General features: G+C 37.6%; 1 protein-coding gene across 1 annotated transcript in view; it reads right to left on the bottom strand.

Annotated features, from left to right (window-relative positions):
* Positions 1-2,802: 2,802 nt before the first annotated feature.
* Positions 2,803-14,510, bottom strand: part of RERG (RAS like estrogen regulated growth inhibitor) — a 119,893-nt gene continuing 108,185 nt past the window's right edge. The window contains exons 4-5 of the mRNA XM_010368471.2: positions 6,331-6,404; positions 2,803-4,530 (exon numbers count right to left, since the gene is read on the bottom strand). Of these exons, the coding sequence (XP_010366773.1) occupies positions 4,123-4,530; positions 6,331-6,404 (482 nt within the window). The 3' untranslated portion in view covers positions 2,803-4,122. The remainder of the gene's footprint in view (positions 4,531-6,330; positions 6,405-14,510) is intronic.

The following is a 14,510-nucleotide window of genomic DNA, read 5'->3' on the forward strand; positions in this document are numbered from 1 at the left end:
CTTATTGGGCACAAGATTTTAGTATTTTTTTACAGTGTGTTGGATTTTTTTCCAGCATAAAATCAAGTTACTGGACTCAATTCAATCAATTTCAGGCTGCCTTTTATCCTGTGTTAGAGCAGTCACTTTGCATCCTGGCCTAGCACTAATTTAGACTCACAATTCACACAATGTCTTAATGTCCTGTGTGTAAACACAATGTCTAAGATCTTGTGTATTACTTGTATATTACATGGTCTTTTCAATGTGGCTGGAGGGTATACAAACTATTCTCAGCCTTATTTATGCTCCCCCCAAATTTTGACCTACTGCTTTTCTGCACTTCTTGCTTCATCCATGGGTAGCATCCTCTTACCATATGATCCATACTAAGCCAAAGACTAAAAGGAACTCTTTTGTACATCTATGGAATTTTCTTTCTGTTAAGTTTCCTTTTTTCAGGCATTCTATCCCACAGATTCTTATAAACTTGATGTCCCCCAATTCTGATTTTTATCTATTCAACTCAATGAGACGACCAAGTTCTATGGTGTTTTTGTTTGTTTGTTTGACAGAGTCTCACTTTATCACCCAGGCTGGAGTGTAGGGGCATGATCTGGGCTAACTGCGACCTTAGCCTCCTGGGCTCAAGCAATTCTCCTGGCTCAGCCTCAGCAGCAGCTGGGATTAAAGGCATGCACCACCATGCCCAGCTAATTTTTGTGTTTTTAGTAGAGACGGGGTTTTGTCATGTTGCCCAGGCTAGTCTCAAACTCTTGGGCTCAAGTGATTCATCTGCCTTGTCTTCCCAAAGTGCTGGGATTACAGGCATGAGCCCAGCTTTTTCTTTTCTTTTCGTTCTTTCTTTCTTCTTTTTCTTTCTTTCTTTCTTTCTTTCTTTCTTTCTTTCTTTCTTTCTTTCTTTCTTTCTTTCTTTCTTTCTTTCTTTCTTTCTTTCTTTCTTTCTTTTTCTTTCTTTCTTTCTTTTTTCTTTCTTTTTCTTTCCTTCTCTCTTTCTCTCTCTCTCTCTCTTTCTTTTCTTTCTTTCTTTATTTCTCCTTCTTTTTCTTTCCTTCCTTTTTCTTTTTCTCTTTTTTTTCTCTTTCTTTCATTTTTTTCCTCTCTCTTTCTTTCTTTCCTTTTTACTTTTAACTGTATTGCTTCTTGGAACCTGTCACTTGGCAGTAAGCTGAAGCATTCGTAGGGTTTACATCATCTCTTTCCCTCCTTTTAGGGATCAATGCACTGTATTGCTTGCTATTCAATATCTGAAAACCATTGTTCTGTACATTTTATCTGACTTTTTTTCTAGTTGTTTAATATGTAAGAGTAAATCTGGTCCCTGTTATTCTATAATGGCCAAGTGAATATTATGCTTCTCATGCAGAAAATAGAACACTGTCTCTACCTTTTACAAAGGGAATCTTGCTTCCTCAGCATTCATAAAAATGAAGCTCAGCTTCTAAACAACTAGTAGTATTAACTTATTTATAATCTTATATTTGGGGAGAAGCCTGGGGCATGAGAGAAATAACCAATTTATATTTGTACAGTCTCATGCTCTTCTGTAATTAGTGGTTGAAACTTACACCAATAGTTGTTTGGTTTTTAACGTCCGGATTTGTATTCACATATCTAGGATAGTTTCTGATGTTGTTGACTATGTGTTTAACTTAGTTTTTTGACTCAAGAATGACATCCATGTATTTCACTATGCTTCCTTATGAGCTTATTTTTAATAGGAAGTAGCTGAGCTATATTTCCAAGTATAGATATGAGAATCAAAGTGACTAATTCTAGAAAATAATGAAATTTCAAAAATAATTTTTATCTGCTTCCATTTCCCCTACATTGTCTAAAAGGACTTTATTGAAAATGCATCATAGCTAAGTTTCCCAATTTGATTCTTTAGTAGGTAGTTGCTTGCAGGAATAGGAATTTTTGACTTTCTTTCTTTCCTCCTGCCCCTTCATTTAAAAAAGAAAATTCCCTTTTGTTCTCTTTCCCTTTTTCCCCTAAAAATGATATATGTGGTCCTCTAAACTCCTTCTCATTACCACATTTACCGTCATGTTCATGTCTCTATATTTTGATTCCATGCTATTTCCTTTGCCTAGAATATCTTTACCATATTTCTTTCTTGGATAACTCTCATGGATACTTTAAGGCTCAAATTAGACACCATCAAATAGACTAATTTGTATCAAGTTATGTGTCCAACATGTATAAATATTTGTAGTGAGTAAACAAAAACATAAATAAAGTGAATTATCTGCTTCAGTATCTTCCCTGCTACAGCTCAAGGATAAGAAGTATATAACTGATAATAATGCAGAGTCTAGAATCCAAACTTTTTACTCTTTGGGTTCAAATCCTGGTTCTATCCACTAAATAGCTATGCAAAATTGGCTTTACTACATTTTTCCGCTTGTGACTCAATATCTTTATCTCTATAATTGTGCTTATAGTACTAGTCTTGCACAGAGTGATTGTGAAGATTTGAGAATATACAAAGTGCCTAAAATAGCACCTAAAGACTCCAAAAGCAGCTATTCTAATCAACAGGAGCTAATCAACAGGAGCTGTTAATTTTTCTTACTGTACCTGACTCAAAGCCTAGACTTCCCAATGGAGGCATGGTTAAGCTCCATTCTTAATTTTCTTGTTTTTTGGACTATGATTTTTCTGCTAAGGTGATAAACAAATAAGATGTCTCTAATTCTACATCTATATGATTTGTCAATTTTGCAGTTCAGTTGTCTCCTCGTGTCTCCCTTCAAATTATAATTGTTTCATGTTATCACAAGAAAGATTACCCAAATATGACAGAATGAGAAAACTATGCTTTTTATTATAGTCACATAAAATAAAGTCAGTTACACCAAGTTGTCCAAATGCATTGGTGAATTAATGCCTCCAACTCTTACAAATTTTTATACATATATCTATGCATTTATAAATACATACATATGTAAAAGATATATATTTTCTACTAAAATAAAGTACCCAAATCTTGGTGTATAGGGGCATAATGGGGGATAAAAGAATCACAAAGTTTTATCAGTTGTAGACTATACTTTCAGAATATAAGAATCTGTTTTAGACACATTTATTCAGCTGTAATGAACTTTAATCACCCATTGTTTTCTGAATTTTCCTAAGTGAGTTAATGTATCCAAAATATCAAAACAAGTTATGTGGCAGACTTAATGAATCAGAGGCTAATTTTTCTTACTGTACCTGACGCAAAGCCTAGACTTCCCAATGGAGGCATGGTTAAGCTCCATTCTTAATTTTCTTGTTTTTTGGACTATGGTTTTTCTGCTAAGGTGATAAACAAATAAGATGTCTCTAATTCTACATCTTCTACTAGCATTCGATAAAGTCAGGGTTTGGTGAAAAGATTTCCAATGTTTTTACATCACCCTGACTTAATGAAAAAAGGCCCAGCAGGGTCTGAATTTCCTGCTGCCTTTGTTATAGCGAAAATACTGTTTGAGCCACGGAAGGAGAATTAGGGTGTAATGATCAATAGATCATTGAGAGAACCAACTCAAATTGAAACGAATTCTCTGTTATAGTGAAAAACATTAGTGAGAAGATGCTTGAACTTAAGAACAAAATAAAATGTTAAAGAAAACCTAAATGATGTTAGATAATTCAGAAAATCTTCACTTCAGACAGAAACTAGAGTTCTTTCTACTTCCTGTTCCAATAGCTCAGCTTCTTCTCCTGTGTTTTGCCTGTATTTTCTGTTATCTTAGAGTTTTAAGACAATTATTTGTAGTATCTGACAAGAAATTGAATTTTTAAATGCCTTTGAAAAAACTTCAACCTACTTAAGCAAGGTGAAGATGCCTAAAAATAGCTTAATATAAACCAGTCATTTCAGAATCTCTGGTGATTACATGTTCAAATGCCATTAGAGTGTATCTTTATTCAAGCAGGAAAGGAAGAAGTTGTTAGCACTGAAATTGCATAAAACACGCTAAAACTTCCCAACCTACGGGAGGCTGGGAACAATGGGAAGCCCAGACATTTCCCAGAATCAAAACAAAGAATGCAATATTTCGTTTTATTTTTGAAAGGGGAACAGCAGGGGAAGAGTGTTTCCAATTATGTGGTCCACCTCAGCTGGGCTGCCTAACTACTGATTTTGGTGAGCATCTTGTTAATGGCTTGCTTGACGTGCGTGGTGGAGCTGCGTCGCCTCGTCTTGCCCTGCACCATCCTCCGGCGACGCACCTCTCGACACAACTCATAGAATATCTCTGTGATGTTCCCTTCTCCAGTGCAGGCAGAACACTCGTAAAAAGCACAAGCCAACTCTGTAGCCAGCTTCTCTCCTTCTTCTGTGCTAACCTGCCTGGAGTGGTCCAAGTCAGCTTTGTTTCCAACCAAGATAAGAGTCACATTCTTGGGCTTTTTGATCTCATCTAGGATGTTCTTAAGTGGCAGCACTTCCTCAAAACTTCCTCGGTCAGTAATGTCGTAGACCAGCACAAAGCCTTCCCCCCATCGCATGTGTCCTTCCCTCTGAATGGTATCTTCCTGTTGGCAAAGAAAAATGGCCGTCAAGAGACCTGGAAATAATCAAAATAGATGGATGCTGGTAATGCTGACAGTAATCCCTTAATTACTATTCTTTATATCCAAAGTCATTAAAATGTCGTGGTACTCTAATTGTACAAACCTTCTGAATAAGTTTTAAATACAGTCATTACTTATTCATCTCAACATATTTCAGGGAACTGAATATTTTCTAATTCAACAGATTTTACCTTTCTGCTTTTATTTTTTTTCTTGCCATATCATTAAATCTGTAATCACAAGAACTAAAAAGAAATTATAATCTTAGTTAAGCACATCACTTTTGAGACTTTTCATCACAATTAAGGAATTAGCATTTTTTTAACAGACAAGCAGCCCCTATCCCACCTTTTAAGTATCATAGTTAGAGTCAAAATTTAGCAAGATGCCATTTTGGTTTGTTTATTACTTTTTTGGTTTGTTGTTTTAATTTTCTCTTTCTTCAGATTATAGACAATTAGCTTCCAGTAAAACTGTGACAAACTATTTAGAGAATCCAACTCTATGCTAAAGGATTTGGCTTTTTTTCTTTTCCTATGTCAGAGCCCCCAAAATGTCATGTAGTACCAATGACAGAAACTCTATTATAGAACTGATTCTCAAATTGGGTTATCACTCCTTCATAGGAAAGTGGCATGTATGATTTGAAAAAGCATTGCTTTCCCAGGTTCAAATGACTTCTGGAGGCATGCACTTCCCTGCTGCCTCTCTTCAGAATCAGTGCTCTGTGAAGGTCAGAGAATAAGTAGGTGGTGATGAGATGGAAAAGTGGGTAATTCATTTCGAGAACATTTCTTGGTTTAAACACTTTGATTCAAGTCTTTTTGGGCATCACAGGTCATTGATAAAGTACCATGGAAAACTTCAGCTTTCTCTCATTCCAGTGGCCATTTCTTTTTTTTTTTTTTTGAGATGAAGTCTCACTCAGCTACCCAGGCTGGAGTGCAGTGGCACGATCTGGGCTCACTGCAAGCTTTGCCTCCTGGGTTCACGCCATTCTCCTGCCTCAGCCTCCTGAGTAGCTGGGACTACAGGTGCCTGCCACCACGCCTGGCTAAATTTTTGTATTTTTAGTAGAGATGGGATTTCACCGTGTTAGCCAGGATGGTCTCGATCTCCTGACCTCATGATCCTCCTGCCTCGGCCTCCCAAAGTGCTGGGATTACAGGTGGGAGCCACTGTGCCCCACCAGTGACTGTTTCTATACCTGAAAACTAAACCTACCTATGAACCCTTTTGTAATCTCAGAAGTGACTGACCTAATACCAAATACTACAAGAAAGACACCTAAAATAAAGTATTCTGAAACAAACAAACTTATATGATATCATGTAAGTTTAGAATACAATATATACTAAATCTCTTTCTTAAAGACTCACACATACGCATGTTAGAGATTTTGAGAATTCTTTCAGTAAAGACACCTGTTTAACTTCATTTGAGCATTTCAAAACACATTTGACCATGAAAACTTATTAATATCTTGGTATGCCACAAAATATAGGTGAGTGAGTCTAACCTAGATGATATGTGAATATTATAGTATGTTCAAAACCCTCTTGAAACACTGGGCAGTTTGCATAAGGATGCACATACAGATATTTACAAATACGTTAATATATAAAATGACTAGTTAATTAGAGAAAAAGGTTTTAGGCATGCAAAATTTAGTTGAAGAAAAGTGCCTTATTTTTGTTCATAGCATAGATTTCTCAGTTTTACTCGATCCAGAAAAATATTTTAGCTGAACTCTTTATTCACCTGACCAGCAGTGTCTAGTATCTCCATGGAAACAACTTCATCATCAATGGTTGCTTGGTGTCGGTAGGTTGATTCTAAGGGAATGAGCAAATAAAAAAGGCAAAAAGGTAAATACATGTAAGATTTAATTTGATCCTTAAAACTGAAAATGGGCATGGGAAAAGTATTCCTGATTTTACAGCATAAGGAACTGTGTAGTCTAGGAAGGAGAGGATGGATGTGCAAAAATGTAGAATCTTCATACTTAGCTCCCGGGCATACCAAGTTCTAACATGGGTGCTGCCAACTTTCAGAGTATAGAATAGGGGGACTCTCTTTGCATCTTTGCTACCCCATCCTTTCCTCTTGTTTTTTTGACAGGGCCTAGCTCTGTTGCACAGGCTGGAGTGCGGTAGTGCGATATCAGCTCACTGAAACCCGGGTTTCAAGCGACTCTCTTGTCTCAGCCTCCCAAGTACCTGGGATTACAGGTGCCTGCCGCAACACCCAGTTAATTTTTGTATCTTTAGTGGAGACGAGGTTTCACCATGTTGGCCAGGCTGGTCTTGAACTCCTGTCCTCAAGTGATCCTCCTGCCTTGGCCTCCCAAAGTGCTGGGATTACAGGCCTTAGCCACCGTGCCTGGCCCTATCCTTTCCTCTGAAGATTCCATTTTATTTTTCTGAAAAGACAGGTCCCTGGTGCTCTTTTCCTTCTATAATGAGACCTCTACAATGTCAGTTGAGAAGGTGATTTTCACAAAATGCCTTGGTGCTTCTAAAAATCTAGTTTCTGGAAACTGCTATTTCTAACAAGATAACATACCAACTGAAGCTACCAATTTCCTTTCAAACCTCAACTCTGGAAATGTAACAGATAATACCAGGAGTTGAATGGTTCTTGCCAAATGATGTAAAACTATAAGAAACTGGCCGGGCACGGTGGCTCACGCCTGTAATCCCAGCACTTTGGGAGGCCGAGGCGGGCGGATCACAAGGTCAGGAGATCGAGACCATCCTGGCGAACATGGTGAAACCCCGTCTCTACTAAAAACACAAAAAAATTAGCCGGGCGTGGTGGCGGGCACCTGTAGCCCCAGCTACTAGGGAGGCTGAGACAGGAGAATGGCGTGAACCTGGGAGGTGGAGCTTGCAGTGAGCCGAGATCGCGCCACTGCACTCCAGCCTGGGCGACAGAGCGAGACTCCGTCTCAAAAAAACAAAACAAAACAAAAACAAAACAAAACAAAAAAAACTATAAGAAACTCTAGGGGTAGTAAAAGGTGGTCAGACCCCAGATTGGTGAGGAACAGTAATCCAAAGTAGAGGAGGGTTGGGCAGCATGGAGGGGAGGTGGGACTATATGGAGTCCTCTTGCTCATGCTGCCTCTTCAAAGCAGAAAAATGGCAGATGCTCAGTACCAGCTGGAGGCTGGTGGATCAACAGCAGAGTGGTCACCAAGCTATGTGAGGGGAAGGAGAAGTTAGCAGGTGCAAGAAGACTGGGTGACCCTGAGTATGCCCCTCATCACATAAAATGGAAACCACAGGTCAAAAATAAGTGCCAACTGGTGCTTCTCTGTATGAAAACTAGAATAATAGAAATAAAGAACTGAATGAATGACTGACCTGATGAGAGTCAGGTTGAGGAACTCTCTCAGAAGTGTCAGTAAGTGTAAGTAAGTAAAACAAAGGAACATGTAAAAGTAAAATTTAATAAGAGGTATGGATAATAGAACAAGAAATCTTAGTATCCTTTATAAAATGAGCTTCAAAGGAGAGAATAAAATACATAGGGGAGAGGAAATTATTGAGGTTGTAACGGCTGAGAATTTCCCTACGTGAGAGAACAAAGAAAGATTTAAGATTAAAGGAACTAGCAGGACACATGAGGAAAAAGTTCCATATTTAAACCTATTACAACAAAATTTAAGGATATCAATGACAAAAATGTCTAAAGGGATTTAGGGAATAAAGCACATCACCTACAAAAAGATACGACTCAGATCGATGTAGAACTTTTTGCCAGTGAAACTGAATTCAAGGCGTCCATGAAAACAATAAAACTACATCAAAATCAATCCGGCATTAGAATTCTAGATGATTCTCTCAGTATATTAGGGTGAAGATGGGGGAAAAGGCCAGAAACAAGTATGTGTGTACTAATGCACTTGTCTGATTCCAGAAGATGATATAACTCTTAAAAATCTAGAAAAAGTCAACTCAATAAATTAGAAGAGAAGAAATAGAATACATTCAAGACAATATAAGAAAAGAAAATAAAAAACATCATGAAAAAGAAATCAAAATCAAAGCATGGCATTTGAAAAGATATAAAAAGAGGGCAGAGCTGTAAAGATCTGATGATACTGCCATTAAATTAAGAAAGACAATGCAATTAAAATTTAGCATAAAAAGAGGAAAGTGTACGTTCTGCTGAAATAAAAACAAAATAATATGAAGTTTATAAGCAATAATTTCAAGCTCATAAATTCTGGGATAAAAATACAGTATCACTAGCATTCTTCTGTATCAGCAAAAGCCATGCATGAGAGGTGAGAGAAAACAGGAAGCTACTCCCAATAGCAGTAAAATAAATAATATTTAGGAAGTAATAAAAATATACAAAACCCTTCAAAACCCTCCAAAAACAAAAACAAAAAATTTCTAGAATAGAAAATTTTAGAACTTTATAACAGAAAACAAAGACTTGAATAAATAAGAAAATCCTAGGAAAATGGAGAAACAACATTTTTAAAACATGTCAGTTTTCCCCAAAATTAATCTAGAATTTAACGCAATTCAAATGAAATGTCCAGGTGGACTTTTTGAGAAGCTCAAGAAATTTATTTAAAATTATATAATACTATATAACATTACTCCAAACAGTGTGGTACTAATATCAGAATGCACAAATTTACCAAGGCCTTAACAATAGACTCATATTTATATAGGAACTTAGTATATGACTGAGGTGGCACCACAAGTCCCTTAGGGAAATAATAAATGGTTCAAACAGTAGCATTTGGATTAGAACCAATAAGAAAGAATTGGCCACTAAACGCACAAAATAAAGTTGGGCTTCTAGGGCATCTATTAAAAGTAAATCTGGGCCGGGCGCGGTGGCTCAAGCCTGTAATCCCAGCACTTTGGGAGGCCGAGACGGGCGGATCACGAGGTCAGGAGATCGAGACCATCCTGGCTAACACTGTGAAACCCCGTCTCTACTAAAAATTACAAAAAACTAGCCGGGCGAGGTGGCGGGCGCCTGTAGTCCCAGCTACTCGGGAGGCTGAGGCAGGAGAATGGCGTAAACCCGGGAGGCGGAGCTTGCAGTGAGCTGAGATCCGGCCACTGCACTCCAGCCTGGGCGACAGAGCGAGACTCCGTCTCAAAAAAAAAAAAAAAAAAAAAGCCGGGCGCGGTGGCTCAAGCCTGTAATCCCAGCACTTTGGGAGGCCGAGACGGGCGGATCACGAGGTCAGGAGATCGAGACCATCCTGGCTAACACCGTGAAACCCCGTCTCTACTAAAAAATACAAAAAACTAGCCGGGCGAGGTGGCGGGCGCCTGTAGTCCCAGCTACTCGGGAGGCTGAGGCAGGAGAATGGCATAAACCCGGGAGGCGGAGCTTGCAGTGAGCTGAGATCCGGCCACTGCACTCCAGCCTGGGTGACAGAGCAAGACTCCCTCTCGAAAAAAAAAAAAAAAAAAAAAAAAAAGTAAATCTGGATGAATTAGAGATCTAAACTTACCTAGATTTGAAGAGTGAAACCTAAAGTTAAAAAAATTAAAAGAAAATATAAAAGCTCATGTACAGACAAAAAAAAAAAAAAAAAAGAGACAAAAAATAAATGGGTTGACTACATTAAAATTAAGAATTTTGTGCAATATTAAATAGGCTAAAGACTGGAAAACATGTTTGTAATATCATAAGCAAAAAGTTGATTAATATCTAAGGTATGAAAGAAATTTTAGAAATTAAAAAGATAAGTGAACAGGAAAGAAATACGGTCAAAGTATACAAAGAGGAAATTCACAGAGGAGGATGCCCAATTAGTGAAAACATATATCAAATGATGTTTTACCTGCTTACTTACCAGAGAGAAGCTTATAAAATGATTTTATGACAAAAAGATTGGCAAAAATTATAAAACAAGGTAATATAATGCCTGACTAGGTTACAGGCAGCTTCTCTACACCGGCAATGAGAGTGTAGACTGGTACATCATTTTGAAGAGCAATTCAGTAGAATTTGATGTGGGCCTACCTTATGATTCAGCAATCTCCCTCTCAGGTACATGCACTAGAAAAAACCCGGTCCAGGTTCTTACAGCACTGGGCCTCCAAGTGTACTGCCTGAACCAGTAACATCCAGCTCACCTAGGAACTTGTTAGAAATGCAAATTCTCAGGCTCCACCCGAGACCTATGGGCAATCTGTGTTCTAACAAGTCCCCCAGGTGATTACGGTGCATGCTAAAGTTTGAAAATCACCGATTTAAAGGTATGTTTTCCCTAGTGACATTAGCAGTAGCTCATATTGGAGGCAACTTAGGTGTTTATCATTGGGGAGATTAGTTAAATGTGGCATAGTAAAGAATACCATGTAGAAAACTAGAAGTAAATAGAGAAAAATGCATGGATCTTAAAAATATCAGATTTGGTTCTAATGATTAGAAGTGTATATATATATAAATATATAAAATTTATATAAATTTAAAAAAATATATACAGAACACTATTTTCCCTAAGTAAACATATAATAATAGCTAGCACATACTGCTTCTATTTGAACAACTGTTCTAAACACTTTACTTATGTTAACTCATTAATCCTCACAAATATCCAATGAAGTATATATTGCTATTAGCTCCACTTTACAAGAAGAAGCTGAGCCGTAACAAGATTAAATAACTTGCCCAAAGTCACACTGATGACAAATGGTAGAGGTGAGATTTGAGTCAGGGAAGATCAGCTTTGGAGTTCTGGCTTTTAAATATCATGCTTAGTTTCAAACACATTAGACTCTGCACTTAAGGGAAAGAGGGAGGGCAGTGGGTGTCAAAATAAGGGATGAAGGGGAAAAGAAAGTGGAATAATGTAAGGCCTCCCATACACTAATAATAGCATAACACCATGAAAAAGAGTAGTATGATTAACATAATTATTAACTCAATTCTTTGTACCCAAACTACCCAAATCATTAACCAACCAACCAACCCAATAAACTTAGAAGTTTCTGCTCCCATGGGGGTAGCCTGTAAGCCAGTGGTTTTGTAATTATTTTTTCTATCTACCTCATGTTTCTGACTTTCATTTCATCCACTATTTTGTAGTCCTTTTTCGACCACTGTTTTCTCTTACTTTACTGTAAATATAATCTGTCCAAAATACAAACTGTAGAATGCAGCTTTGCCAGCCATATCCTTGCCTTCTACTTCCATCAGCACTGTGTAGTGATTAGTGATCACTGCCCACAGGCATGGCACATTGCTCAAGTATTTTCCAAAAAGTAAAATTTTAAAATTAGATTATGTTCAATATTTTAATAAGTGTATTTTACGTTATTGTCATTCTCCTAGAATATGTAATCCATCCATGGCATATCATAGTGATTCGCAATTTCAGAATATTCCGTCCCCCCTACTCTTTTATGTTAAATGGGAGATTATAGTTTTGTATGATTTAATGCTCTAAAATACTATTTGCAGCAGCCACTTGTCTCCAAGTGTTCTCTCAATGATTTTCTTTTTGCATCTTCAGTGCCCCAGCGTGAGGAAGGGCAGCCCAGACGGCATCACACATGCTGGGGAGCCATGCCCTTTGGCTTCTTCCTCTGCTGTTCTTTAGTGTCCTTTGTACTGACTTCCCTTTTAGAAAGACTGGCATCAGCCCCAGAGACTGGAAAACAGAGTTCTGGGCTCTATTCCATCTCTTTGCACTAAAAGTTGTCTGAGAGACAGGGACATTTTTCTCTATTGCTTCCATGATAAATAGGATATGTATTTCAATCACAGAATGCCACAGAAGGGGGGAAATGGAATATAATAAAAATTGTATAAAGTTGTGTGATTCTTTGGTTATTCGTTAACTGAAACAAAAAGGATAAAATGCAGGATATGAGAGAATGTCTGCCCCAGACATAGCAGCGGGTGGTAGCAGTGATTTTGTCTAAGCTGAATACTGGTTTCATACCATTTTAAGAAATTTTTCTTTAAGCTTCTCTCTCTCATTAGAAGCCCACTTTCTCTATGTGTAAAACAATGGAAGTATTGCCCCAAAAGGCAAAGTGTCTATGTGCTAACACTTCCAGAGTTAACTCTAAAAAAATGTACTATTTTTTGAAATTAGACTCTGCTATGCATCTTAACACATAAAAGAAAATGTGTATGTATTTGTTTGGTGGATATTCTTTTGATTTTGTTCATACTAAACAAAAATAATAAATCAAGCCTTTTTTGTGAAGGGTGGGGGGATGATTATTTAGGAGATAGATCCAAATGAACCAAAATATTGTATACTGTAAGAAAAATATGAGTTTCAAAATAGAATGAGGCATTAAAAGTTACACTTGAATTTCACTGTATATGAGAGATGTATAATTTAAAATCTGCACTCACTAGTTTAATAACTAGAAGTATATTTTATGTACTCTAAGAGGAGTTGATGCTCAAAGGGATGTTGCATGTGGTTAATCTTTTTACTCATTTAGCTTTTGTTTTTGCAAATTTCAACACGTTAGTATGGACACTTAGCCAGCACAGTAACAACAGCAGTTAGTCATGTTGATTTATGCCAGGATGGAAATTATACTGAGTTGAGTTCTATTCCTAGTCTAACCACAACTAGACATGTAATTTTGATTAAATTTACTTCTTTGTACCTGTTTGCTTGTTTGTCAAATGACAATCTCCAAGTTCCTTGCAGTGCCAATATTAAATAATTAAATAATTCTATGAGTTGGCTAAGCACTTCTGCTTTAGAATCTGGTTAAGATAATTTGTTCTGGGTGTATCTATTTTCGTATGAATGATTCCAAGCAGCAGGAGTTGTAAGGCAGGCAAGAAGAACCAATCACAGAACCAAGGAACGAGTGGGTCTAATGTCTCCTGATGCCCATCATCACTTCTATCTGAGCCTTTTCTAGGCTGATTCAAACACAGTGCCTCCAATGTACCAGTCACAGTAGTGATAGAGGCTGAAATACAGTCTCTCTCTTACTCTCCAAATGCCTCCAACACACACAAACACACACACACACACACACACACACACACACAGAGTCACAGGCACACACATTCTAAACCTCTATCTGTATTCTCTGTGGTGACCAGCATGCTTAGAGGGTAATATGTCTCTTGGAGGTAGGGATTCAGTTCTTGGTTGGGATCCATTCAGAACATGGATCCTGTTGTTCTACAATCAGATCATTGCTGCCACCAACATCAGGGGTTTTTCATGGTTAGATGGTCCAACTCCTACATCTTATGAGCTTCAGTGGTGGTTTTCAAATGTGGTTCATAGACATCCGTGTGCTGGTGTGCTGGCCACCCACAAAGATTTCACTGATCCACAGTATAATAAGGAAAATTAAAATAAACCTAAAATTGTTCAACGTAAAGAACTGATATTTTTTACATTATATCCTTCAAAACACTCAGATGTTAAAGCAATTTCTTTCTTTCTGAAATGCAAGTACAAGTGGAGGTTTAGTTCCCCCGTCTTTCTTTCCCTTGCCTGCACCCCTGATTGAATTATTAGGATAGGCTTTCTCCATAAAAATCAAATAAAAAAACACTGGGTCTGAAACCGAAAAGTTTAGGAGTCACTTGCTATTATAGTAGCAAGCATTTTCTTCATTGAAGTATTTCAAAGCAGTAAATATTCTAATTGTGTTAATATGTAGAACGATGTTCACAGTCTTCAGCTTCTCGTGGAGTAACAATTCTGTTCCAGGTTGAAAAAAACTGCCCCATGTTTCGCAGCAAAGCACTGACTTCAGAATTCAAGACTGCTTCTTGTATATAAGCCACTTGGCTTTTTAATGTAGTTATCTCTTCTGGTGGTGGTTTTGAAACCTTTAAAGTAGCTGATATGGTTTGGACCTGTGTCTCCACCCAAATCTCATGTTCATTTGCTATCCCCAATGTTGGAGGCGGGGCCTGGTGGGAGGAGATTGGATCATGAGGTGGTTTCTCAT

This window comes from Rhinopithecus roxellana, chromosome 10 (assembly GCF_007565055.1).
Source record: "Rhinopithecus roxellana isolate Shanxi Qingling chromosome 10, ASM756505v1, whole genome shotgun sequence".
In the NCBI taxonomy this organism is placed as follows: Eukaryota; Metazoa; Chordata; class Mammalia; order Primates; family Cercopithecidae; genus Rhinopithecus; species Rhinopithecus roxellana.